This window comes from Globicephala melas, chromosome 21 (genome assembly GCF_963455315.2).
Source record: "Globicephala melas chromosome 21, mGloMel1.2, whole genome shotgun sequence".
NCBI lineage: Eukaryota > Metazoa > Chordata > Mammalia > Artiodactyla > Delphinidae > Globicephala > Globicephala melas.
The window spans coordinates 29,434,828-29,458,829 of NC_083334.1; the positions used below are offsets into that span (position 1 = coordinate 29,434,828).

Below are 24,002 nucleotides of genomic sequence, written 5' to 3' on the forward strand. Positions count from 1 at the left end.
GTTTTCTGCTTAAAATATCTTCTGTTTTTTTCAGAGATCTGCAGCGAATAACTCTGCCCAGCATTAACCGCCTAAGGCACTTCACCAATGATACAATTCTGGATGTCTTCTTCTACAACAGCCCCACCTACTGTCAGACTATTGTGGACACAGTTGCTTCTGAAATGAACCGATTATATGTACTTTTTCTGCAGAGGAACCCTGATTTCAAAGGGGGCGTATCCATCGCTGGTCATAGTTTAGGTAACGGATTCTTTGTGATCAGAGATGACTATCACATTTTAAGGATAGCTGGGTTTGAAGTACAGTGTCTTTTATCAGTATCAGATTCAGAGGTCTAGAACTGGTCTGTGATGAAGAATTTGGAAGGCGTTGGAAGGGTGGTGGTGGATTGGAAAGAATGACTCCCTACTTCATAGATTTTGCTTCATGGGTAATTGGCTTATTACTTTTTTTGTATGAAAGACAGCTATTTAGTGCTAATGCTTCGAAATTGTCCCTTCTTTCTTCTGTTTTACTTGTAGGTTCACTTATATTGTTCGATATCCTAACAAATCAGAAAGATTCTTTGGGGGATGTTGACAGTAAAAAGGTAATTTAGATGTTCAGATAGGTTCTTTTGTATGCTTTCTTAGTAAGCGTTTTTAGATTTTAGGCTTTTTGTTTTTTGCTTTGTTTCATACCATAATATTTACGTTTATTTTAATTTTAACGGACTTGTAATTATCTCTGTCATTCTTGGATGATAGAAGCAAGATAGTATGCTTCTACAAATATTTGCCACATTCTAAAATAATTATAGGTATCTTATTTTCTCATTATAAATATGCACTACTGATCTGTTATTAGAATTATAGAATCACTGAGTTGAAATGGAATTTGCATACGAGGAAATGAAGAGTGAATTGGATGCAAATTGATATAGTTTATAGAAATTCTGTTTGAAAGCCATCCTTAAACATTAATAAGAGCTCAGGGAAGGCTTTATTAATGATGATGAATACTTTGATGCTCATTTATTCACTCATTCATTTATTTAAAAACATACTAGGTTTCAACTGACTGCAAAAACTTAAAGATCAATCACATCTTAATTTATATTTCGTGTAAATTACAATTTATTCAAAGTTAAGGTAGGTCTCTGTGGATATCAAACATAGTACTTTCCTTTATTGCAAAGTAATATTAATAAAAATCTGAATGAATTTAGAGAATACGAGCTTTACAATTTAATTTTTAGGATTTGCCAAGTATTTTCATGGATCAAGGAGACACACCGACACTGGAGGAAGATTTGAAGAAACTTCAACTCTCTGAATTCTTTAGTGTCTTTGAGAAGGAGAAAGTAGATAAGGAAGCTCTGGTAAAAATAATCTTTTAAAACTTTGCACTATACCATTTTCAGTATTTTTTTTAATAAATTTATTTTATTTATTTATTTTTGGCTGCGTTGGGTCTTCGTTGCTGCGCATGGGCTTTCTCTAGTTGCAGAGAGTGGGGCTACTCTTCGCTGTGGTGCACAGGCTTCTCATTGCGGTGGCTTCTCTTGTTGCGGATTATGGACTCTAGGCGCGTGGGCTTCAGTAGTTGTGGCTCGCGGGCTCTAGAGCGCAGGCTCAGTAGTTGTGGTGCATGGGCTTAGTTGTTCCGTGGCATGTGGGATCTTCCCGGGCCAGGGATTGAACCCGTGTCTCCTGCATTGGCAGGCGGATTCTTAACCACTGTGCCACCAGGGAAGTTCCCCCTTTTCAGTATTTTTATTGCTTCTTTTCATCGTACTGCTTTCTAAGAGCCTGCCCTTTAGAAACATTTTAGTCATAAATACTTCGTTATCATTAGTAATGCTCTTTAGCCTTATCTGTGTGCTTTTTATCGTATAAAGTGATCTTTGCTTTGTGGAGGTTCAGAGTTCCAAGGAGCCACGTTAACAGCAATGGAGCAAAGACTAAAACACAGCAGAGCTCTGAAAACATGAGAGCAGGAATAAATGACCACTAACTTTTCCAACTCTTATTTTCTGTTATACCTTGTAGAGCTCTACTGTGGATATTTGCTTGTTTATTTGTTTTTGTTACCACTAGGGAGTCCTAGTCATGCAAAGCAAAGAACAACAGAGTGTTTAGGCCTTATTCCTCTCAGAGAACAGGGCGTTTACTTACTTATTTTTAGGACATTTAATTGATTTTAATTTGCCGAGAAATAAGAAAGATATTTGATTTTTTATGCTTAGGCTTTATGTACAGACAAAGATCTTCAGGAAATGGGAATTCCCTTAGGACCAAGAAAGAAGATACTAAACTACTTAAGGACCAGAAAAAATTCAATGGTATGTGCTTAATATAGCTTGTAGGATTAAACAGTTTTTTGACTTCCTTGTATCCTTGTGCTTTGTGAGGTGTTTAGTATAGGGAGCTAAGCAATTTTTAAAATTGACCTTTGGCTCTCTTTTCAGAAATTAAACACATTTACTTTATTGATATCTTTAAAAGTGTTATTAGCTTCAGAAGTTTTATTTCCCCTGGATTTCCACCATTCAATTTTTTCCTTTTTTTTGTTTGTTTTGTAACTGCTTTATTGAAATATAATTCACAACACATACCATAAAATTCACCCTTTTAAAATATACAATTCAGTGGGTTTTAGTATATTTGCAGAGTTGTATAACCATTACCACTATCTAATTCCAGAACATTTCCATCACCGTAGAAAGAAACATCATATTCATTAGCAGGCACTCCCTATTCCTCCCTCCTGTGAACCACTGATCTATTTTCTGTTTTCATGTATTTTCTTATTCTGGATATTTCATATAAATGCAGTCATACAATATGTGGCCTTTTGTGACTGGTTCCTTTCACTTAGTATAATGTATTCAAGGTATAACCCCGTTGTAACAGTGCTTACGCACTGAGCATTTTTGGCCACTGATTCCTTTCCATAGTCTAATTAATTATTTTTCAACCTTTTAGCAGGTTGCTCAGTTCTGATTTAAGGCTGATAGAGACATACTACTTACTTTGGTTAGAAAGGCATAGCACTTCATTGAACTCCTCAGCAATCCCCAACATACATTCCACAGTGCTCTGCTATCGTTTTCTCTCATGATGGTTGCCTAAAGTTTCAACTGCTACCCAGATGGCTTTGTACAGCTTTCATTATTTCAGAGCATGTAGGGATATCAATTCATAATTTAAGGCAACTTTTGTTTTCATCAGCTTTAGCTTGTTCTCTGAGAGATTCTTCTTAAAATTGTTGACTACCATTTCAAAACCTTCCCAAGCATCCTTTTAAACCAGTAGAAAACTGTATAATCCTTTGGATATTTTCATTACATAGCAGTTGCACAGAACTATTTTTTATTCTTTAGGGTATTAATAGACCAACCCCGCAATCACCTGCAGGGGCGAATATGTCTAACATCCCCAAAGAATCGGAGTTCTGCAGTAGTACTAATGGTACTGGAAATGGTGAACATCTGGATGTTGGCATTGGGCAGGTAACAATACTAATTCTCTTTGGTCATTTTATTGTTTGCCGTTGGTATGGTAGGAACAGATGTAACTTTTGTTGTTAATGAGAGATGCTTTTATTTCCTCCTTCCAGGTGCCTGTAAAATACCCCTGGCTCATCTATAAACCAGAAATATTCTTTGCCTTTGGATCTCCCATTGGAATGTTCCTTACTGTCCGAGGCCTGAAAAGAATTGACCCCAACTACAGATTCCCAACATGCAAAGGTTTCTTCAATATTTATCACCCCGTAAGCATTGGACAGCTCTTGTGGTTTTACCTGACTATTAGGGCTTATTGGTAAAGCGCGTACGATATTCTATTGTGTTGATTTACTTTTTTCTATATTATTCTGTAGTAATGAGATAATTTATAATAGTATGAATCTGGAAGTGATGGGGCAGAACAACTACATTTTAAAAAATGAGCTTATAATTATTCTTGCCTGATACATAGCTCCTGAGACTGTCGTTATCTTCATCTTCAGCAGAGGTATTTGTAGCTATTGTTTTTCCTATGTAGTTTGATCCTGTGGCCTATAGGATTGAACCAATGGTGGTCCCAGGAGTAGAATTTGAGCCAATGCTGATCCCGCATCATAAAGGCAGGAAGCGGATGCACTTAGGTAAGTCTTGAATATAGAACCTGATAATTCTAGACCTTCTGGTCAGTGCAAACCGACTGGACCTCATTCACTTTGTTTAGCTGTGTTGAACCCTTTTACCTCTGTAAACCATGCAATGTTCTTTTTCATATGTTTCAGAACTGAGAGAGGGCTTGACCAGGATGAGCATGGACCTTAAGAACAACTTGCTAGGTTCGCTGCGGATGGCCTGGAAGTCTTTTACCAGAGCTCCATACCCTGCCTTACAAGCTTCAGAAACTGCAGAAGAAACTGAAGCAGAACCTGGATCAAGTTCAGAGAAGCCTAGTGGTCAGTGACACTGTACATATTGATTTCCTGCACCAAGCCAGATAAGAGGGACTCCATGGTGTCTGGTTCTTATTCTCCCAGGGTCTTCTTACTTTCTCCTTTTTTATTGTTTAGGACCAATACTATGAGTCCTAATGGGCCTTCAGCTCTGCTGGTGTTTTCTGTCATCTAATAGCCACAAATTTTGGAAAAACATTGTTTGTGAGGGAAGATGTCAAGAGAAGCTGAGCATCTAGTAATGAGGCTTTAAACATTCCCCACTTGGGCACTATGGCAGTGCTGCTCAGAGCCTACGCTGTGAAGAACCTTGCTTTTACAGGGGAATGTCTGTGTATTCATGGGTTGGTTTTATTTTCCTGGCTGGGGACTAGCTAGGACACTTTTCCTCTTAATTTCACAGTTAATGTTGCATTCTTTTGCTTTAGTTTTCAATTGCCTAAGGAGTTCTAACCCTGTTTGCATTTAGTTTGTAAACCAAAGGCAAATGGAATTAGCCATTAAAGGTACAGGAAGGAAAAAAGGGATTGGATAAAATCAGTGTGCCTTGAGGAGAGGCTTTAAGGGGATTGAGAGGAGGAACATGAGAGAGAACTTTCTGAGCAGGGTAGCTCCTCCTACGGTAAAGCTGGAGCCTGAGGGAAAGCAAGGACAACCTTGGAGGGCTGGACGCTTTTATATTCTTATTACGGTTCTTCTGTATCCAGATGTTAGCACAGAAGAGAACCTTGTAGCAGTTAAACAAGAAGCTCCCCCCATCCATGTGGGAATGCTGAATGGAGGCCAGCGCATCGACTATGTGCTACAGGAGAAGCCCATTGAAAGTTTTAATGAATATTTATTTGCTTTACAAAGTCATCTATGCTACTGGTAAGTGTTTTTTTTTAAGTCTACCTTTTTAAAAAATTAATTAACTTTTTAATTTTTTTATTTTTATTTATTTTATTTTTGGCTGTGTTGGGTCTTCGTTGCTGCGCGTGGTCTTTCTTTAGTTGCGGCGAGCGGGGGCTACTCTTCGTTGCTGTCACGGGCTTCTCATTGCGGTGGCTTCTCTTGCTGCAGAGCATGGGCTGTAGGCGCGGGCTTCAGTAGTTGTGGCTTACGGGCTCTAGAGCGCAGGCTCAGTAGTTGCGGCACACGGGCTTAGTTGCTCCACGGCATGTGGGATCTTCTTGGACCAGGGCTCGAACCCGTGTCCTCGGCATTGGCAGGAAGATTCTTAACCACTGCGCCACCAAGGAAGCCCCTAAGTGTTTGTTTTTGTTTTGGAGTTTTTTGGTCTTAATTGTTTGTTAAGATTTCTTCAAATGACATGAGTGTGCTGTTTTGTAATTGTCTGAACAAGAAATCATTCTAATCCCAAATGTACACTGGCCTATCTCCTTTTTCTGCATCTATCAAGTATCTGTGAAACAATTAAGACTTATTTCACTAAGCATGATATTCTTTAGGTCCATCCACGTTGCTGCAAATGGCAGAATTCCATCTTTTTTTTATGGCAGAGTATTATTCCATTGTAATATATACCACATTTTCTTTATTCATTTGTCTGTTGCTGGACATTTAGGTTGCTTCCATATCTTAGTTATTGTGAATAGTGCTGCTATGAACATTGGGGTGCGTGTATTTTTTCAAGTTAGTGTTTTCGTTTTTTCTGGATATGTACCCAGGAGTGGAATTGCTGGATCATATGGTGGTTCTATTTTTATTTTTTTGAGGAGCCTCCATACTGTTTTCCACAGTGTCTGCACCATTTCACATTCCCACCAACAATGGACAAGCATTCCTGTTTCTCTACATCCTCGCCAGTGTTGTTATTTTGTGTTCCTTTTTTTTTTTTTTTTTTTTTTTTTGGCGGTACGCGGGCCTCTCACTGTTGTGGCCTCTCCCGTTGTGGGGCACAGGCTCCGGACGCGCAGGCCCAGCGGCCATGGCTCACGGGCCCAGCCGCTCCGCGGCATGCGGGATCTTCCCAGACCGGGGCACAAACCCGCGTCCCCTGCATCGGCAGGCGGACTCCCAACCACTGTGCCACCAGAGAAGCCCTGTGTTCCTTTTGATGACAGCCGTTCTGACAGGTGTGAGGTGACATCTCATTGTGGTTTTGATTTGCATTTCCCTGATGATTAGTGATACTGAGCATCTTTTCATGTGCCTGTTATCCATTTATGTGTCTTTCTTGGAAAAATGTCTATTCAGGTCTCCTACCCATTTTTTGATTGGGTTGTTTTTTTTTTTGATATCGAGTTTTATGAGCTGTTTATATATTTTGGATATTAACCCCTTATCACATATCATTTGCAAATATTTTCTCCCATCCAGTAGCTTTTCCTTTCATTTTGTTGATGGTTTCCTTTGCTGTGTAAAAGCTTTTAAGTTTAATTAGGTTCCATTTGTTTATTTTTGCTTTCATTTTTTTGCCTTAGGAGACAGATCCAAAAAAATATTGCTGTGATTTATGTGAAAGAGTGTTCTGCCTATGTTCTCTTCTAGGGGGTTTATGGTCTCCAATCTTACATTTAGGTCTTTCATCCATTTTGAGTTTAGTTTTGCAAATGGTGTGCAGAAATTTTCTAATCTCATTCCTTTACATGTAGCTGTCCAGTTTTCCCAGCACTACTTGTCAAAGAAACTGTCTTTTCTCCATTTTACATTCTTGCCTCCTTTGTCGTAGATTAATTAACCATAGGTGCATGGGTTTATTTCTGGGCTCTTTATTCTGCTCCATTGATCTATGTGTCTGTTTATGTGCCAGTACTAATCTGTTTTGATAACTGTAGCTTTGTAGTATGGTCTGAAGTCGGGGAGGGTGATATCTCCAGCTTTATTCGTTTTTTCTCAAGACTGTTTTGGCAATATGGGGTCTTTTGTGCTTCCATATAGATTTTAGGATTATTTGTTCTAGGTCTGCGAAAAATGTCATGGGTATTTTGGTAGGGATCGCATTAAGTCTGCAGATTGCTTTGGATAGTATGGCCATTTTAACAATATTAATTCTTCCATTCCAAGAGCATAGGATATCTTTCCATTTCTTTGTATCATCTTCAGTTTCCTTCATCAGTGTTTTATAATTTTCAGAGTGTAGGTTTTTCACCTCCTTGGTTAAGTTTATTCCTAGGGTATTTTATTCTTTTTGATGTAATTTTAAATGGGATTTTTTTCTACTTTCTGTTTCTGATAGTTCATCATTAGTGTATAGAAAAGCAATAGATTTCTGTATATTAATCTTGTATCCTGCAACTTTACTGAATTCATTTATTAGTTCTAACAGTTTTTTGGTGGAGGCTTTAGGGTTTTCTATATAAAGTATCATGCTATCTGCAAATAGTGACAGTTTTACTTCCTCCCTTCCAATTTGGATGCCTTTTTTTTTTTTCTTTTTTTTTTCCCCTGATTGCTGTGGCTAGGACTTCCAATACTTTGTTAAATAGAAGGGGCAACATTAGGCATCTTTGTCTTGTTTCTGAATTTGGAGGAAAGGCTTTCAGCTTTTCATTGTTGAATATGACGTTAGCTGTGGGTTTGTCATAAATGGCCTTTGTTATGTTGAGATATGTTCCCTCTATATCAACTTTGATGAGAGCTTTTATCAAGAATGGATGTTGAATTTTATTAAATGCTATTTCTGTGTCCATTAAGGTGATCATGTGATTTTTGTCCTTTCTTTCGTTGATGTGGTATATCACATTGATTGATTTGTGAATGTTGAACCATCCTTGTGTCCCTGGAATAAATCCCACTTGATCATTGTGTATGATACTTTTTTTATATTGTTGGATTCAGTTTGCTAATATTTTGTTGAGGAGTTGTGCATCTATATTCATCAAAGATATTGGCCTGTAATTTTCTTTTTTTGTATTGTATTGGTTTGGGTATCAGGATAATGGTGGCCTCGTAGGATGAATTTGGGAGTATTTCCTCCTCTTCAGTTTTTTGGAATAGTTTAAGGATAGTTGTTTGCTCTTCTTTGTATGTTTGCTAGAATTCCCCTGTGAAGTCAGTTCTGGACTTCTGTTTCCTGAGAGTTTTTTTAAATTACAAATTTAATTTCACTAGTGTTTGGTCTGTTTAAATGGTCTGTTTCTTCTTGATTCAGTCTTGGCAATTTTTATGTTTCTAGAAATTTGTCCATTTCTTCTAGGTTGTCCAATTTGTTGGAATATAACTGTTTATAGTATCCTTTTATGATTTTTTTATATCTCTGTGGTATCGGTTGTAATTTCTCCTTTTTCATTTCTTATTTTGTTTATTTGGGTCCTTTTTCTTTTCTTCTTGGTGAGCCTGTCTAAAGGTTTATCCTTTTTGTTTATCTTTTCAAAAAACCAGCTCTCATTTTCATTGATCTTTTCTATTGCTTTTTTTAATCTCTATTTTATTTATTTCCTTCTCTGATCTTTATTATTTCCTTCCTTCTGTTGACTTTGGGCTTTGTTCTTCTTTTTCTAATTCCCTGAGGTGGTAGGTTTGTTTGAGATTTTTCTTATTTCTTGAGGAAGGCCTGTATCACTATAAACTTCCCTCTTAAATCTGCTTTTGCTTCATCCCATAGATTTTGGAGAGTTGTGTTTCCATTTTTATTTGTCTCAAGGTATTTTCTGATTTCCTCTTTGATTTCTTTATTGACCCATCATTTTTTAGTAGCATGTCATTTAGTCTCCATATGCTTGTTCTTTTCCCATTTTCCTTTCTGTAATTGATTTCTAGTTTCATACCATTGTGGTCGGAAAAAAGCTTGATATAATTTCTATCCTCTGAAATTTGTTGAGACTTGTTTTGTGGCCTAACATGTGATCTGTCCTGGAGAACATTTCATGTGCACTTGGAAAAAATGTGTATTCTGCTGTTTTGGAATGTAATGTCCTGTAGATATCTGTTATGTCCAACTAGTCTATTGTGTCATTTAAGGCCACTGTTGCCTTATTGATTTTCTGTCTGGATGATCTGTCCATTGATGAAAATGGAATGTTAAAGTCTCCTACTATTACGGTGTTATTGTCAGTTTCTCCTCTTATGTCTGTTACTATTTGCTTTATATATTTAGCTTCCCCTGTCTTGGATGCATATATGGTAACGAATGTTACATCCTGTTCTTGTATTGATCCCTCTATCATTATAGAATGCCCTCCTTTGTCTTTTGTTATAGCCTTTGTTTTAAAGTCTATTTTGTCTGATAGGAATATTGCTGCCCCTGCTTTCTTTTCGTTTCCATTTATAGGAAATACCTTTTCCATTCCCTTATTTTCAGCCTGTGTGTGTCTTTAGCTCTGACGTGAGTCTCCTGGAGGCAGCATATAGATGGGTCTTGTTTTTCATCCAGTCACCCACCCTGTGTCTTTTTTAAAATGTATTTATTTATTTTTGGCTGCGTTGGGTCTTCGTTGCTGTGCATAGGCTTCTCATTGCTTTGGCTTCTCTTGTTGAGAAGCATGGGCTCTAGGCACGCGAGCTTCAGTAGTTGTGGCACGTGGGCTCAGTAGTTGTGGCTTGCGGGCTCTAGAGTGCAGGCTCAGTAGTTGTGGCGCATGGGCTTAGTTGCTCCGCAGCATGCAGGATCTTCCCGGACCAGGGTTCGAACCCGTGTCCCCTGCATTGGCAGGCGGATTCTTAACCAGTGCGCCACCAGGGAAACCCCACCCTGTGTCTTTTGATTGGAGCATTTAGTCCATTGACATTTAAAGTAATTATTGATAGGTATGTACTTATTGCCATTTTATTACTTGTTTTCCGGTTGTTTCTGTAGTTCTTCTGTATTCATTTCTTCTTTTTTTTCTTCCTTTGTGGTTTAATGATTTTATTTAGCAGTATGCTTGTGTTCCTTACTTTTGTGTGTGTGTGTGTATGTTGTAGTTTTTTGATTTGTGATTACCGTGGGGTTCTTGTATGTTGACCTATATCTACTTGTGTTAAACTGGCAGTCATTTAAGTTCAGACATATTCTAAACAACCTACGTGTTTTTACTCCCCTCCCCTGCATTTTGTGGTTTTGATGTTATATTTCACATCTTCACGTTTATCCCTTAACTGTTTATTGTAGTTATAGTTGCTTTTACAGTTTTTTTGTCTTTTAATCTTCATACTGGCTTATTTAAGTGGTTGATCCTCAGTCCTTACTATGTATTTGCCTTTTCTATTGGGATTTCCCCTTTTCTATAGGTTCTTACTTCTTTTCCACTTAGAGAAGACTTTTTAACATTTCTTTTAGAGTAGGTTTAGTATTGATGAACTCTTTCAGTTTTTGCTTGTCTGAGCAGTTATCTCTTCTTCAATTCTAAATGATAATCTTGTTGGGCAGAGTATCCTGGGTTGCAGGTTTTTCCCTTTCAGGACTTTGAATATATCGTGCCACTCCCTTCTGGCCTGCAGGGTTTCTGCAGAGAGATCAGCTGATAGCCTTATGGGGATCCCCTTGTATATGACTCTTTTTTTCTTGCTGCCTTCAGAAGCCTCTCTTTACCTTTTGCCATTTTAATTGTTATGTCTTGGTGTGAGTGTGCTTGGGTTCATCTTGTTTGGGACCCTCTGTGCTTCCTGTTCCTGGATATTTGTTTCCTTCAGATTTGGGAAGTTTTCAGCCACAATTTCCTCAGATACATTCGATGCTCTGCTCTCTCTCTTCTCCTTCTGAGACCCCTGCAATGTGAATGTTGGTACATTTAATGTTAGCCCAGAGATCTCTTATGCCGTTTTCATTTTTTAAAATCTCTCTTTTCTTTTTGCTGTTCTGATTGGGTGATTTCCATTATTCTATGTTTCAGATCACTTATGTGTTCTTCTGTATCACCCAGTCTGCTATTCAGTCCTTTTAGTGTGTTTTTTTTATTGCAGCTATTGAATTCTTCATTTCTGATTGGGTCTTTTTTATATATTCTAGTTCCTTGTTAAAATTCTCACTATGTTCATTTATTCTTGTCCCTAATTCAGTTAACATTTTTTAATTAACTGTTCTGAATTCTTTATCTGGTAAATTGTTTATTTCTGTTTCATTCTTTTTTCATGGGTTTTCTTTTGCTGTTTCAATTGAGAGCAGTTTGTCTGCCTTTTCATTTTGCTTAACTTTTTCTGTCGCTATGAATTTAGGTGAAACAGTTACCTATTGCAGTCTGAAAGGGGTATTCTTATGTGGGAGCATCCTTATACAGGCTGTGTGTGCCCAGTGCCGTTGATGGGAGAGCAGGATTTGATGACACGGACAGAGTCGTCTTTCCTCAGCTATCACCTTAGTAGGGGGTGGAGCTGGATGTGAGGTGGGACTTCCCCTCTGCTCAGTGGCTGTCACCATGCAGTTGGGGACAGGGTCTGATCCTAAGTTGCTGGAGCCAAAGCCCTGATGGTCCGGCCCAGGCTGGCTCTGTTCCCTTTAGGTGTGTTTCCCAACCTCCCTGCACTGGAACCCTTGCCCCAGAGCTGGGGAGGGCAGACAAAAGTGGGGCCCATGTGGGCTCTCTGCAGACAGAGGTCCAAGCTGTCTGCCATGTGCAGCCTTGGGTGCATGTCCCCTTTGCCCCTCACAGTCGATCACTGCCCCCAGCCTCCCCTGTCTTGTTATGGGGCCACACTGCAGGGCAACTGGGGCCTGTGTGGACTCTTGGCATATGCTGGGGTGTAAGCCGTGGGGTAGGGGCCGCCGTCAGAGTTCTGGGCTTCTTCTGATGCACTGCTTGAGTAAGTACCAACAGTGGCAGCTGACACCCCACCCAGACTCTGCCCCATGCCCGGGTTGCCTGTGCATCCCTTGGCTGTGTTTCTCCCTGTCGTGGCGGCCCTAGATGCTGTGCAGTGGTGCATCGTCATGGAGCTGAGCTGTGCACCCAGGCGGGGAGACCTGGCAGCCACTAGAGCAGTCCTCCCACTGTACTCTCCGCCCTGCCTGGGGGCAAGCCAGCACGCACGTGCTCCCACAGCCCTGCTGCCCTCCAGCTAGCCAAGGGGGCTCGTCTCCCCTGATTAGGACCCCAGGACTGGGGCGTTGAATCTGAGGCTCTCACTGCTCACTCCTCAGGGTGGGTCTCCGCCTGTGCATTCTCCCTTTTCCTCTGAGTCCCCTCCCAGGGGCACAGGTCCCAACCTGATCGCTTTCCTTCCCATCCTAAACGATTACATGTGGATCTTTCTTACAGCCTTGGTTGTACAGGAGTGTTTCTGCCAGTTTCCATCCCACATACAGATGTACTTTTGATGTGATTTTTTGGGGGGGGAGTTCCACGTCCTCTTACTCTGCCACGTTGATCGATCCCCCTTGCTGTCCATACATCTTCTTTAGTGAATTGTCTGTTGAAATCTTTTGCCCATTTAAAAAATTGGTTTATTTCATTATTAAGTTTCAAGAGTTTTCTACATTTTAGTTACAAGTTCTTTTCAGATATACTTTTTTTCCTCAGGATGTGGTTTGGTTTTCATTTTTCTGTCAAGTAGGTTTTGAAACGCAGTTTTTTATTTTGATGAAGTCCATTTTACTGAAGTTTGTGCTTTTCTGACATATTTAAGAAATCTTTGCCAAATCCAATGTCATTAAGGTTTCTCCTTTGTTTTAGAAGCTGTGTCATTTTAGCTTTTACATTTAGCTCTGTGATCCATTTTGACTGAGTTAATTTTTAAAGATGGTGTGAGGAAAGGATTGAGGTTCATTGTTTTGCATGTGGTTTTCCTGTTCTAGCAACATTTGTTGAAAAGTTTATTCAGATGGAGAAACTGTTGACTTGCCTTGACTCTGTTTTGTTCCACTGATCTGTTTGTCTGTCCTTATGCCAATAAAACACTGTCCTGATTACTGTAGCTTTATAGTAAGGCTTAAAATTAGGTATCATGAGTCCTTCATCTTTGTTTTTCCTATTCGTAGTTATTTTAGGTATTGTAGGTCCTCTGCATTTCCTTATATAGTGTAGAATGAACTTGTTAATTTCAGCCAAAAGGCTTTTTAGGAATTTTGATTGTGATTGCATTTTATCTATAGATCAATTTGGGGGAAGAATTGACATCTTAATAATGCTGAGTCTTCTGACCCACGAACACAGTTGTCTCTCAGTGTATTTTGGTCTTTAGTTTCTCTCAGAAGTGTTTCGTGGTTTTCAGCGTATGTATCATGCACTCTATAATTCGTATTGCCCTCCTCCTATTATGAATAAGGTTGAGCATCTTGACATATATTTAAGGACCATTTTAATTTTCTTTTTGGGGAGTTATCTATACCCTTTATTCTCTTTTATATTGAAATTTTGGTCTTTTTTTAATTGATAAATCTGTGATACGAGTTGCAAATACCTTTTCCCCAGTTTGTCTTTGACATTGTGTACATTAATTTTTGCTAAGTAGAAATTTTGATTTTTACGTAGTCAAATTTATTTTTTCCTTTTTTGACTTCTGGAATTTGTGTCATACTTAGATTTTCCTTGCTCTCCAAAGAATTCCTTACCACAGTTTATTCTGATATTTTAGGGTTTCATTTTTACATATAAATCTTTGATTCTGTTCAAATTTATCCTAATAATAAGGTGAGGATTGATCCAAATCATTTTCAGGATAGCTATCCAGTTGTTGCAACACTGTTAATAGATTTGAGGTTCTAACTTTATTGTATTAAATTTCTATGAGTATTTAAGGCTATTTCTGGACTTCCTGTTCTTTTCTATTGATCCATTTATTTATGCACCAGGATCACACCATTTTAATATCTGGTTTAGCTAATCTCTCCTCACTGGTATAGGAGGAAGGAGTTTCTTAACCTGCTGTCTGTGTATGGAACTTGTGGGGAATAGAAAAAAGTCTATGAGTCCAGTGAAATTCTATTTATAATTTCGGGTATATATGTATATGGTATCTTTTCTGGGGAGTAATCCATAGGTTTCATTAGATTCTCAAATAGATCCATGACTTTAAAAATGTCAAACCTTAGATCTAGAAAAGTGTTTGAGCCATATACCCTTATGGCAATCCACGAATGCTGTATTTTTATAATCAAATTTCTTTACAAACTGGATATAAGTAATTGCTTGTACACACACTGAATAATATCTGGAAGATGCATGAGAAATTGATAACGTCAGTTGTCAGAAGTTGGGGACTAGTGGTTAAGAAACAGTGAGAAGGAGACTTCATTATTATATCCTTTTATATCTTTGATTTTTATTCATATGATTGTATTGGCTTTTTGAAAAAGGTGAATAACATTTAAAAAATTAAGGTGATGAATTGGACGACTCTTCCATGTTGTTCCAAGAATGAGTTCTGTGGAAAGGGAGGGCTTGGTCATTTACTACTGGCTTTTTTATATTATAGGACATAATGCTAGACTTATTTGTTATAAGGTTACCTTACAAACCACTGCCAGTTACATCACCTCTGAGTCAGATTTGTTTTAAACAGTAAAAAAATGAACTCGTAAGGTGGTTGTGTAGATTGAGATGATACATGTAAAGCATCTAGTACGAATGTTAGTTTCTTCTTTTTACAACATAATTTTTTCTCTACAGGGAGTCTGAAGATACAGTACTGCTGGTCCTCAAAGAAATCTACCAAACCCAGGGTATCTTCCTTGATCAGCCTTTACAGTAAAAATGAACCACCTATGGCTGCTTAATGTAAGTTTTTAAATGTCATGTATGCAGCATATTACATGTGACGAGGAACTGTGGAGCCTCAGCTCTTCCTACATATTAACATGTGATGAGGAACTGTGGAGCCTCAGCTCTTTATAAATATACTTTTTGTTGCCTGTCACCAAGATCCAGGTTATTACTCATTTTTAGAGGGACCCTGCTTAAAATTCATGGGAAAAAAGCACAGTAGGCCACTTAGAGAAAGGTTAGTGTATGTTTGTTTTGTTAGCGACTTGGTCCAATAATACTTGCCATTTTTAGGATCTAAACTCAGAATCTTAATAGTTGACCATGTGAGAGTTACCAGGGCAACAGTTACAGCTTTAAGTACAAACAGCTCATCCTGGGATTTATGTTGCTCAGCCCTTTAGATGTGTAGTTAGGAAGTTTGTGTGGCAGACTCTGGCGTTCTCTCTGGTCGCCTTCCAGCGTGATGACCTCTTCAACTCCCTCCCTTAGACGGGCACTGAGGGGTCCTTCCCCAGAACACCTGCCTCTTTGTTGCTGCAGTTTTTTCCTCTCCTCAGCGGCCTCATTTCCTGCAGGTTGCCAGCCTTGCTCACCACTGGGGTCTTAGGAAGATAATCTTCCTCTCTGGAAGTGAGTGGAAAAGCAAAGGGAAGACCCTGTTACTTTTTACCACTGGCTTCAGAGAAACACTTGCCATTCTTGCTTCATAGCTGGGAGTGGTTTGCATCTTTAATACTTTGATGATGGTATTTAGGTACCACACTTTTTTTTTTAACATCTTTATTGGAGTCTAATTGCTTTACAATGGTGTGTTAGTTTCTGCTTTATAACAAAGTGAATCAGTTATACATATACGTATGTTCCCATATCTCCTCCCTCTTGCGTCTCCCTCCCACCCTCCCTATCCCACCCCTCTAGGTGGTCACAAAGCACCCAGCTGATCTCCCTGTGCTATGTGGCTGCTTCCCACTAGCTATCTGTTTTACATTTGGTAGTGTATGTATGTCCATGCCACTCTCTCACTTTGTCAGAGCTTACCCTTCCCCCTCCCCTTATCCTCAAGTCCACGCTCTAGTAGGTCTGCGTCTTTATTCCCGTCTTACCCCTAGGTACTTCATGACCTTTTTTTTTTCTTTTTCTTAGATTCCATATATATGTGTTAGCATACGGTATTTGTTTTTCTCTTAGGTACCACACTTTATTGTTTATTACTTGAGATGGTATAAAGTCTGAGTTTTTGTTTTGGGTTGGGTATAAATTTTTCTAAGAAATTATTGCTTATCTTTAGAAAATATTCTAATCTGGAAGTGGACTCCTGAGATTCAGAAGGCATTTTGGGGTCTGCTCATCGCTCATGGGTGTTCTCTGCATTTGAAGGCCAAGTCTAAGTGAATGAGGGAGACTGGTGGCCATCAGATTCTCTTGAGCCAGCTTTTGTTTCCTACACGTACTGTATGAAGAAAGACTAAAATCTGTAAATACTGTTTACTCTCTCTACAGCTGACTGACAGATTTATTGCTAGGAATCACTGACGCTGTTCATTGTTTCCACAGCTGTTTGAGCTGCTCTCAGAGGACAGTCTAAAGTGGACAGTTTAGTTCACATCAGGTGCATCTTTATAAAGCAAAGATGTTATATATGCTAGACCTGCCCTTTTATATCATATCATACTTCAAACTGGGAGACTCTAGACAAAGTCCGACTTAGTTGTTAGTTCTTGAGGGTTATAAAAGCGGACAGACCTGAAATTACACAGCTTTGACTGCTTATTAAGTGATGAATAAAATGTTTCAGTGGTGCACTGATGGTGAAATAGAATTTGTGTAAGCCATCTGCCACAGCTGCTTGGGTGAAGGGAGTATTGAAGAGTGTCCTCTTCAAGCACACAAACAGCGTTGCCTCCTTAGGTACCCGTAGTGCAGGTCGCTATGGAACAGGCTCTCGGCACAGGCAGTGTTGGTAGATCTGGCTAGGGGGAAGTGTTCCTTATTCTGAAAGACAAACCTGCGTCTATGGGGCCAGGAACAGCTGGTGCAGAGTCAGTGTCAGAGCGTGCAAGTGAGATGCACCTTGAAGAAGACGAGTGAATGGAGACTAATAGTTTCCAAGGCATCTTGCTCACCACTGTGCTGTAGGTATTTTCTTTCTCACAGGTCTCAGTTTGTGATTGTCTTTGCAGTTCTCTTTGTGACAGTCCTTCACACTCCTCTCAGGTTCCTACAGGCCCTGGTGGACAGAGCGGTGTAGACAGGCAAGCTGTGTTTCGCTTTTTATATCGGTTTCTTGTAAGTAAATATATCATGGTATCCAAAGCCCTGGAATTTAACATTCGCATAAGCCACCTCTTTGACAGCAGAGGGAAGGTTAATTACTGTCACCCTAGAGATAAGTTTGGGGTAAAGGTGAGAGCCTGGCCTTACCTTGTCCATCTGCTTACACACTAACGCTAAGCCACTAAGAAGTCTCATCCATATGAAATACTTTATTTTCTTTACTACATAAACTCTGAGTGTGAAGTAAGGGTTACTGAGAATTCAGTAGCATTCAGTACATATTAAAGGGGAAGCTTTCATCAAGTTGTTGTCTTCATATTTAAATTTGGTCTTCCTATTAACAGAATAACTAAAATTTAAGAGTAAACCAAAGGACCAGCAAGAGTGAGTCCCTGTAACCAGAGATGAACAGGATCAACCTGGATGGCTAGATAAACCACTGTTTGTACTAAGAAGTGTTTCCTTCCTGGTGGTGAGGGGCAGGTGACTGGAAAAGAGCTTTATATCCTGTTTGTCCCCCTGTGCTGGTTTCACGGATGTATATTCCACAGGGTAATAAGCTTGACGCGTTCCTTGTTTAGTTGTACATTATTTGCACTACTTCAGCAGCATCATGCGCAATCTCTTGACCAAGGCTACTTTTAAGTGCTGGTGGAGGATCATTTTCTCCATATTCCCAGCTGCAGAATTGCTATTGCTAATCTCAGCAAAAGCGATGGTTTGCATGGAAAGATCGGTAGCACCGATTAGCGTTCTGACAGTTTGCACTTTTTGAAATGTTTTTTATGTGATTATATTTAAATCTTTAGTAAATTCTGAAATAAAACCATATTGACCAGTTGTCTACTTTTACCTGGCTCATCCATCATAAAGTAAAGAGAGTCAGTACAATAACCATTCTCTTCCCCTGTGTACTACTAAAACAAGTTTAAAAAGAGTTTTGGGCAAAGAACTAACGTTCAGGTTCTTTCCCCTTGACTGTTGATTCAAAGTGCGGCGATTATAAGGTAAATATTGAGATGCTCCTTTTGTATCATTGACATCAGCCACTGCTATAGACAGTGGAATCACTTGTGTCAGATAGGGAATCTGGTGTCTAACTTTGGAAATGTTTCAGGTCTCAAATGGAACTTTAAGCACAAAAAACCACGTTCACCGTTAGGAAAAAGATATATTGAAAATATGTTATAGAAATACACAAATCAAGGTCATATTTATAATATAATCACAAAAAGAAAACATAAAATATAATCACAACACAGAGAAAGGCCGTTATAGGTCCTACACCATCAGTTCCGCCGATGTCCGTCATGGTCCATTATACCCTACGGGGAGGGCGGGGCGGGAGGAGACTCACCTGCCCTCCAGACAGCCGGTCTCTGACTACCCTGCCCTGCCTTGGCTGCTTGGCACAGCTGGTGCATTTGGGCAGATCTTCAGTCCTGAGTGGAGGGAGAGCAGCTCGTGAGCACAGTTACACAAGTGAGGTGGAGACAGTGAGTACTGAATCCACGCTCCTGACCAGTTTCTTTTTTATTGTGTTTACTCAGTAATTCAACAAATTATCAAATCGCTTATGTTTACAGTATTCAAAATGGACAGCAGTACTTAGCTGGACTTGAATAAGATATGCACAGTGGTAAATAAGCCAGAACTGGAGATTCTCCTATTTAAGGTGTGATGGAATTGCCACCAGAGAAAGTAAACAGAACTAAAATAATTTAATTGCTCATGCCCTAGATTTTAAGATTTTGAGCTATGGGAAATGGAAATTAAGTTCCGATCATCAACGCTAGCTTCTAGGATAAAGTGGGGCTAAGGTGAAAGCTTCTTTGTGACAGAATCATTCCAAGAACAGTACTGAAGTTAAGTGCAAAAACACTGCAGACCTTGGGATACCAATCTGATGGGCCACATTCATAATCTGGAAAGACCATGGAAAGATCTCGTTACTGGAATGCGTGGCGAACAGTAGTGAAAAAGGACCTTGACTCCTCGCGATAAATCCCTGTGAGCCAGGGCAAAACTGCATGATCATGGGGGCTTCTCTCCTCACCTGTACCTCTCAGGAGGTAAAAGGCAGAAATTTTTGTCCTGGGAGTGGTGAGTTAGGAGGGGCTGATTCACCTGTTTTCCAGGAAGGCAGCTCCAGTGTCTAAACATCAAAATGACGAGGGTCGCCAGGCTGCTTTTGCGCGGTGGGAAGAGCAGGGCTGCGCTGCAGTGGTCTGTGGCACTGGGCGTCCGTCAGGGGAGGGTAGTACTGCCTATAGCAGACATAGGCGAACGTCAGGCCGATGGTGGATCCAGCCAGGACATCTGAGGGCAGAGGAGACGGGCCTTCCCTCAGTCACGGTGATGCCACCCAGCAGAGGGAGCTTGGCCCTCCAGGTTACTCTACTTGTTTAGCCTGCAAACCCCCTCAATTCCAGGCTTATGGGGTTTTTGGGTTTTCTTAATTTTATCGTACATTTGCAGGATGTTCTCTAAACACCAAATCAAAACACATGTTTAGTTGGGTAGTTATAACAAGGCTTTTTCTGAGTTCACTGCATTGAATATTTTTAATTGAGAAGAATAATGAAGGTTCACTTAATGCTATCAACAACTCCTTCTCACCATTTAAAGGGTTCTAGAGGAAGGAATAAACTCTTCAGGAGTTGCTTCTCTTTGCAAAAATTTATTCTTTAAAACTGAGCTCCTAAGGTCCTCTGGGCAATACTGTCAGCTTTTTTTTTTTTTTGAACTGTGGGCTTTCTGTGCAAATATTTGGATATTTTACTCTATCATTCAACTTAAATTTCTTTGGTTTAATTACAATTTTATGTTTTCTTGAATTTTACTTTCGTTTCTGAACAAAAACCTCACGACAGTGAACTTGATTTTTAAGAAAGTAAATTGAATTTTGAGGTTGGGTGTAAAAAATTTCTTATAGAGTTTATTCTGAACTTATGATGCTTCAAAGTCATGGGAAAATCAGAATGTCCCTCATTGGTAATCTGTTTAAAAGATAACAGTGTGCTTTTTCATTTTCCGTGTAGCAATAAACGCATACTCAGTACAGAACGCAGACCATCCTCTGCTCACTTGTCTGTTCATTCAGCAGACACCCAGGGAGCGTCTCCTGTGCCAAGTGCTAGGGAGAAATGATGGGAGAACGGTGGAGGCGTCCATGGCCTGGATGCCTTGCTTACCTTGCCAGTGATGCTTGTAGTCACAGGTGCGGGACAGTGCAATCACAGCTGCAAAGAGTAGGGGTGACAGAAAGGAACAGAACCTCCAAGATTCCCCTCGGCCTCGTGGTGTGAAGCAGTGTAACTTCCCTGCCAGGTAGAAGGACGCGAAGGCCAGACCAGCAAATGCAACTAGAAGAGGGAAAACCTCTAAGTATATGTCTTTTAAAGAAAAAGAGGAGGCTATGTTTTTATCCCTTTTGGTAACTTTTGGTGTAGATCATCGATCTACATCGTCAATTATGAGGGAGAAGGAAACAAAAGGGAAAATGAAGGACCGTTTCCCAAAGTGAGTAACATTTACCCTGGGAATAGTTTTGGAATCCTAGCAATGGGACTTCACTTCCTGATGCGTTAGTTTCCTGATGCATAAATGGGAATCATAAAAACAACAGTACCCATCTCATTGGGCTCTTTATGGTATCAAACGAGACACGAATCTAAAATGCTTTCGGAAGCACCTGACATACAGTAGCTCTTCAATAAAGGTTAGTTAATATTTTTATGACTGGAGCAAGATTGCAGAATTTAGGCAAATAAAACAGTAATAATAAAATGTTCAAATTTCATGAAGGTAAACTACTTCCTCTGTCCTCGAATATTTAATATTCGAGGTTCAAGCTTGTTATTAAAGAAGGGGGCTCTCCGATTTCTAGATGCAAGAACAAGAGTGCATGAAATGTTCCCATCCTCACAAGCTTCCTAGGTTAAATTCAATGATCCCCCAAAAAAGCACAGATATAGAGTCCACGTGGTATTCTTACAGGAAGAATGTCCACTGGGGAAGCTCTTGCGGCCCTCATTCACCACGTCCTCATTTCCTGTGCACGTCAAGTCATGATGGGCTTGCCCGTCGGGGAAGCAACGGTAGAAGAAGTCTGGGCGTGGCCTGCAAGAATAAGCGAGGTCTGACGTGGATCATTTCCAGCTCCAGAAATTATTTTTTGGTTGTGTTAGATACCTTTCTTAACTGTCAGTCAAACAGTGTTCCAGGCAAAACAGTGAAACGGGATTGGATAGTCACCACTAAGAGAAAAGCCTTATTTCCAGGGTCAGCATTTAAACCAGGAAGGAAAAAAAGCCACTGCGGCACGTAGTTACTTTTTTAGGGCAAAGAGTGAGTCGTGCTGCAGCTTCTGGGGGTGCTCTGGAGGACAGCGACTCCGTGTCAGTGGGAAATGCTGTTCAGGGCAGAAGAGAGCCCGAGAGTCACCCAACGGACCGAGGCAGAGGGAAGGGAGGAAGTGTTTGTTAGAAGAGAAAGATCAGACTGAGAATAAAGAGAAAAGGCTACGGGGAAGATGTGGCAGCAGTTGCGTGCGCCTGCCCTCCTGGGGCGAGGGCGGCAGCGCTGGGCACTCACCTCCCCACTATCAGTTTGACTGTGTTGGTGAAGACGCCGTTCAGAGCCAGGGCCAGGCTGGCAGCTGGAAGGCAACGGAAGTGGCTGCTGGTGGCGTCTGCCCAGGAGGAGCGGCCGGGTCCCTGTCTCGTTAGGCGCAGCCGCGGTCTCCGGGGACAGAGGAGCGCTCGGGCTCCAGCCGGAGCGGAGCGTGAGAATAATCCCGCCCCCCGCCGGCCACTCCGCCTTGGCACAGGGAGAACGCGCTACCCGGACTGAGGACTCGTCGGAGCTGCAAATAGTCCGGTGCACGCAGGTGCACCCAGGACGTGGAGCACGTCTCACAGGCAGCAGGCGGGGCACCCCGGAGACGCAGTCACTCGAGGAACGTAGAGCTCGGCCCCCCACCCCCCCGCCCCGCAAGCCCCGTGGGGGCCCCCGCCTCCTGCTTCCGGCGCTGGGGAGGCCGCGCTTACCCAGGCAGGCCTGCCGGCTGTCCACTGCGTCCGCCTTCTTCAGACACCTGGCCAGGAGGACCGGGGCCAGCGGGGCCAGTAAGGCGACGACCTGCGCCGGACACGGCAGAGCTCAGCACGCGAAAGGAAACAGGGCCGCCCCGAGAACGTCAGACAGCTAGCTGGGAAAAGAGCTCCCACAGCAAGAGGGGTGAAGTGACAGCAGAACTGGCCTATCAGACCTCCCGGCTCCCCCGCAAGTGCCGCGTCCCGAGTCTGCCTGCAGCTAGCTGGGCGCCGAGCTCCCGCGGGAGCCGCCGTCACCGCTCCCCTCAACGACCAGTTGCCCCGGGCCGCCCTGAGCAGCCGCCCCCAGACCCTATCCCTGGAGCCGAAGCGGACGGACTTCTCTCTCAACCTGGCCCTTAACCGTTACGACGCGAAGGCTCGTCTTCAGCTCCGTGGCGGAGCCAGGGGGACCTGCCCGCTCCCTCCCTAGCGTTCGGCTCCGTGAGAAGTGCGGTCAGAAGGGAGGCTGGTTCTCCACGCACAAACATCGGCTTGGTGGCGAAATACTCTGCTTCCACGTACGGATTCCGGTAGAGCCACATCTCCTCGGGCTGGATGAGCCTCTGGAAGGGCGGGAGCAGCTCTGTTACCCTAAAGGGGACACAAAGGTGCGGACGCGTCGGCGGCTTCCCGGAAGCGCGCGCGGAGCCCGGCCGGGCGGCGGGGCCGGGGGCCGGGGGCCGGAGGCCGGAGCGCAGTCCTTACATGAAGACCGCGAACAACGCGAGCCGCAGGCCCACCTCCGCCGCCACCTTCTTCCCCATCACGGCGCGCGCGCTCACGGCTGACGTGGCGACGCCGAGGGAGGGGGGCGCGGGGCGGGGCCGGAGCGGGGGCGGGGCCGAGGCGGGGCGAGAGCGGCCCCCAGCGCCTGAGACAGCGACGGACGAAGTGAGGGGTCGCTCCAGCTGTCTGTGGCCCGCCCGCCCGCGCGCCCGACGTTGCGTACCTTACAGAAGCCCGGGCCTTCCGTCCCGGGGATCACGCAGACTCCTCGTTTCCGGATCCAAGTCCCCTGAAGCACACCGCGTACTGCGGAAAGACGTGCCGGGCTCCCGCAGGACCTTGCGGGCCTCGCCGGCGCGGTGGACGCGCTGGGTCTTTCGGCCCCGCGCTGGTCCCCTCCCGCTTAGGATGGCCTCTTGCCCACTGAGTGGTAGCAAGAAATTACGGGCAATGAACAAGTCCACATATTTAATTTGCAACATACGGGACAATTTATTGAAGTCAACCTCAAGCAAAATCTGAAGTCAGTGGAATGTCATTAAAAACCTTTCCAAATTAATCCTCACGGAAGCAAAAAACACATTTGAATTCCAAAGTATTTGTAAAATAAGAAAGGCAGCATCTCAGTAAATATAATGTACAAAAATTATATGTTCCTACCAGCACACACAGTAGTAAGAAGCTTAAATATTACAGGCAATGCTAATACACCGTAACTAGTCAACACTAAGCTATCTATATACAGGTTAACCAAGCTTTACACGTTTCACACTATGCAATAAAACATAGGCCAATCAACAAAATCCCCAAAATATCATATATCTTGAAGTCTATGTGGCAACATCAAGTCATTATACAGTAATGCCCTAGTGGAATACCCCCAGGGAAAATGAACACTAAT

The 24,002-nt window shown here is 41.9% G+C and overlaps 2 protein-coding genes across 6 annotated transcripts in view; one reads left to right on the top strand and one right to left on the bottom strand.

The window, feature by feature from the left end:
- Window positions 1–18,117, top strand: part of DDHD2 (DDHD domain containing 2) — a 26,523-nt gene extending 8,406 nt beyond the window's left edge. For 2 of the 3 annotated variants that reach the window (XM_030833451.2, XM_060291514.1), the window contains 10 exons: window positions 35–243; window positions 525–592; window positions 1,241–1,363; window positions 2,231–2,326; window positions 3,368–3,496; window positions 3,604–3,759; window positions 4,032–4,134; window positions 4,273–4,443; window positions 5,148–5,310; window positions 14,907–18,117. In XM_030833451.2, coding sequence (XP_030689311.1) covers window positions 35–243; window positions 525–592; window positions 1,241–1,363; window positions 2,231–2,326; window positions 3,368–3,496; window positions 3,604–3,759; window positions 4,032–4,134; window positions 4,273–4,443; window positions 5,148–5,310; window positions 14,907–14,988 — 1,300 coding nt within the window. In that variant the 3' untranslated portion in view covers window positions 14,989–18,117. The remainder of the gene's footprint in view (window positions 1–34; window positions 244–524; window positions 593–1,240; window positions 1,364–2,230; window positions 2,327–3,367; window positions 3,497–3,603; window positions 3,760–4,031; window positions 4,135–4,272; window positions 4,444–5,147; window positions 5,311–14,906) is intronic. The other variant, XM_030833440.3, reaches the window with a different exon arrangement.
- PLPP5 (phospholipid phosphatase 5) lies at window positions 15,914–23,147 on the bottom strand. Of its 3 annotated transcripts, none has more exons than XR_009560542.1 (8): window positions 23,081–23,147; window positions 22,858–22,966; window positions 22,328–22,418; window positions 21,873–21,936; window positions 21,274–21,398; window positions 20,471–20,641; window positions 19,404–19,543; window positions 15,914–18,718 (listed from the first exon to the last, which is right to left on the bottom strand). XR_009560542.1 is itself a non-coding variant. In XM_030833498.2 (8 exons), exons 1-7 carry the CDS (start codon window positions 23,137–23,139, stop codon window positions 19,432–19,434), a joined length of 783 nt encoding a protein of 260 aa, XP_030689358.1. In that variant the 5' UTR covers window positions 23,140–23,147; the 3' UTR covers window positions 15,914–18,718; window positions 19,404–19,431. The 3 variants fall into 3 exon arrangements, 2 of the variants coding, with proteins under 2 accessions (XP_030689358.1, XP_060147498.1); XM_030833498.2 differs by having other exon boundaries at window positions 19,404–19,595; XM_060291515.1 differs by having other exon boundaries at window positions 19,404–19,595; window positions 23,116–23,134.
- Window positions 23,148–24,002: the final 855 nt, after the last annotated feature.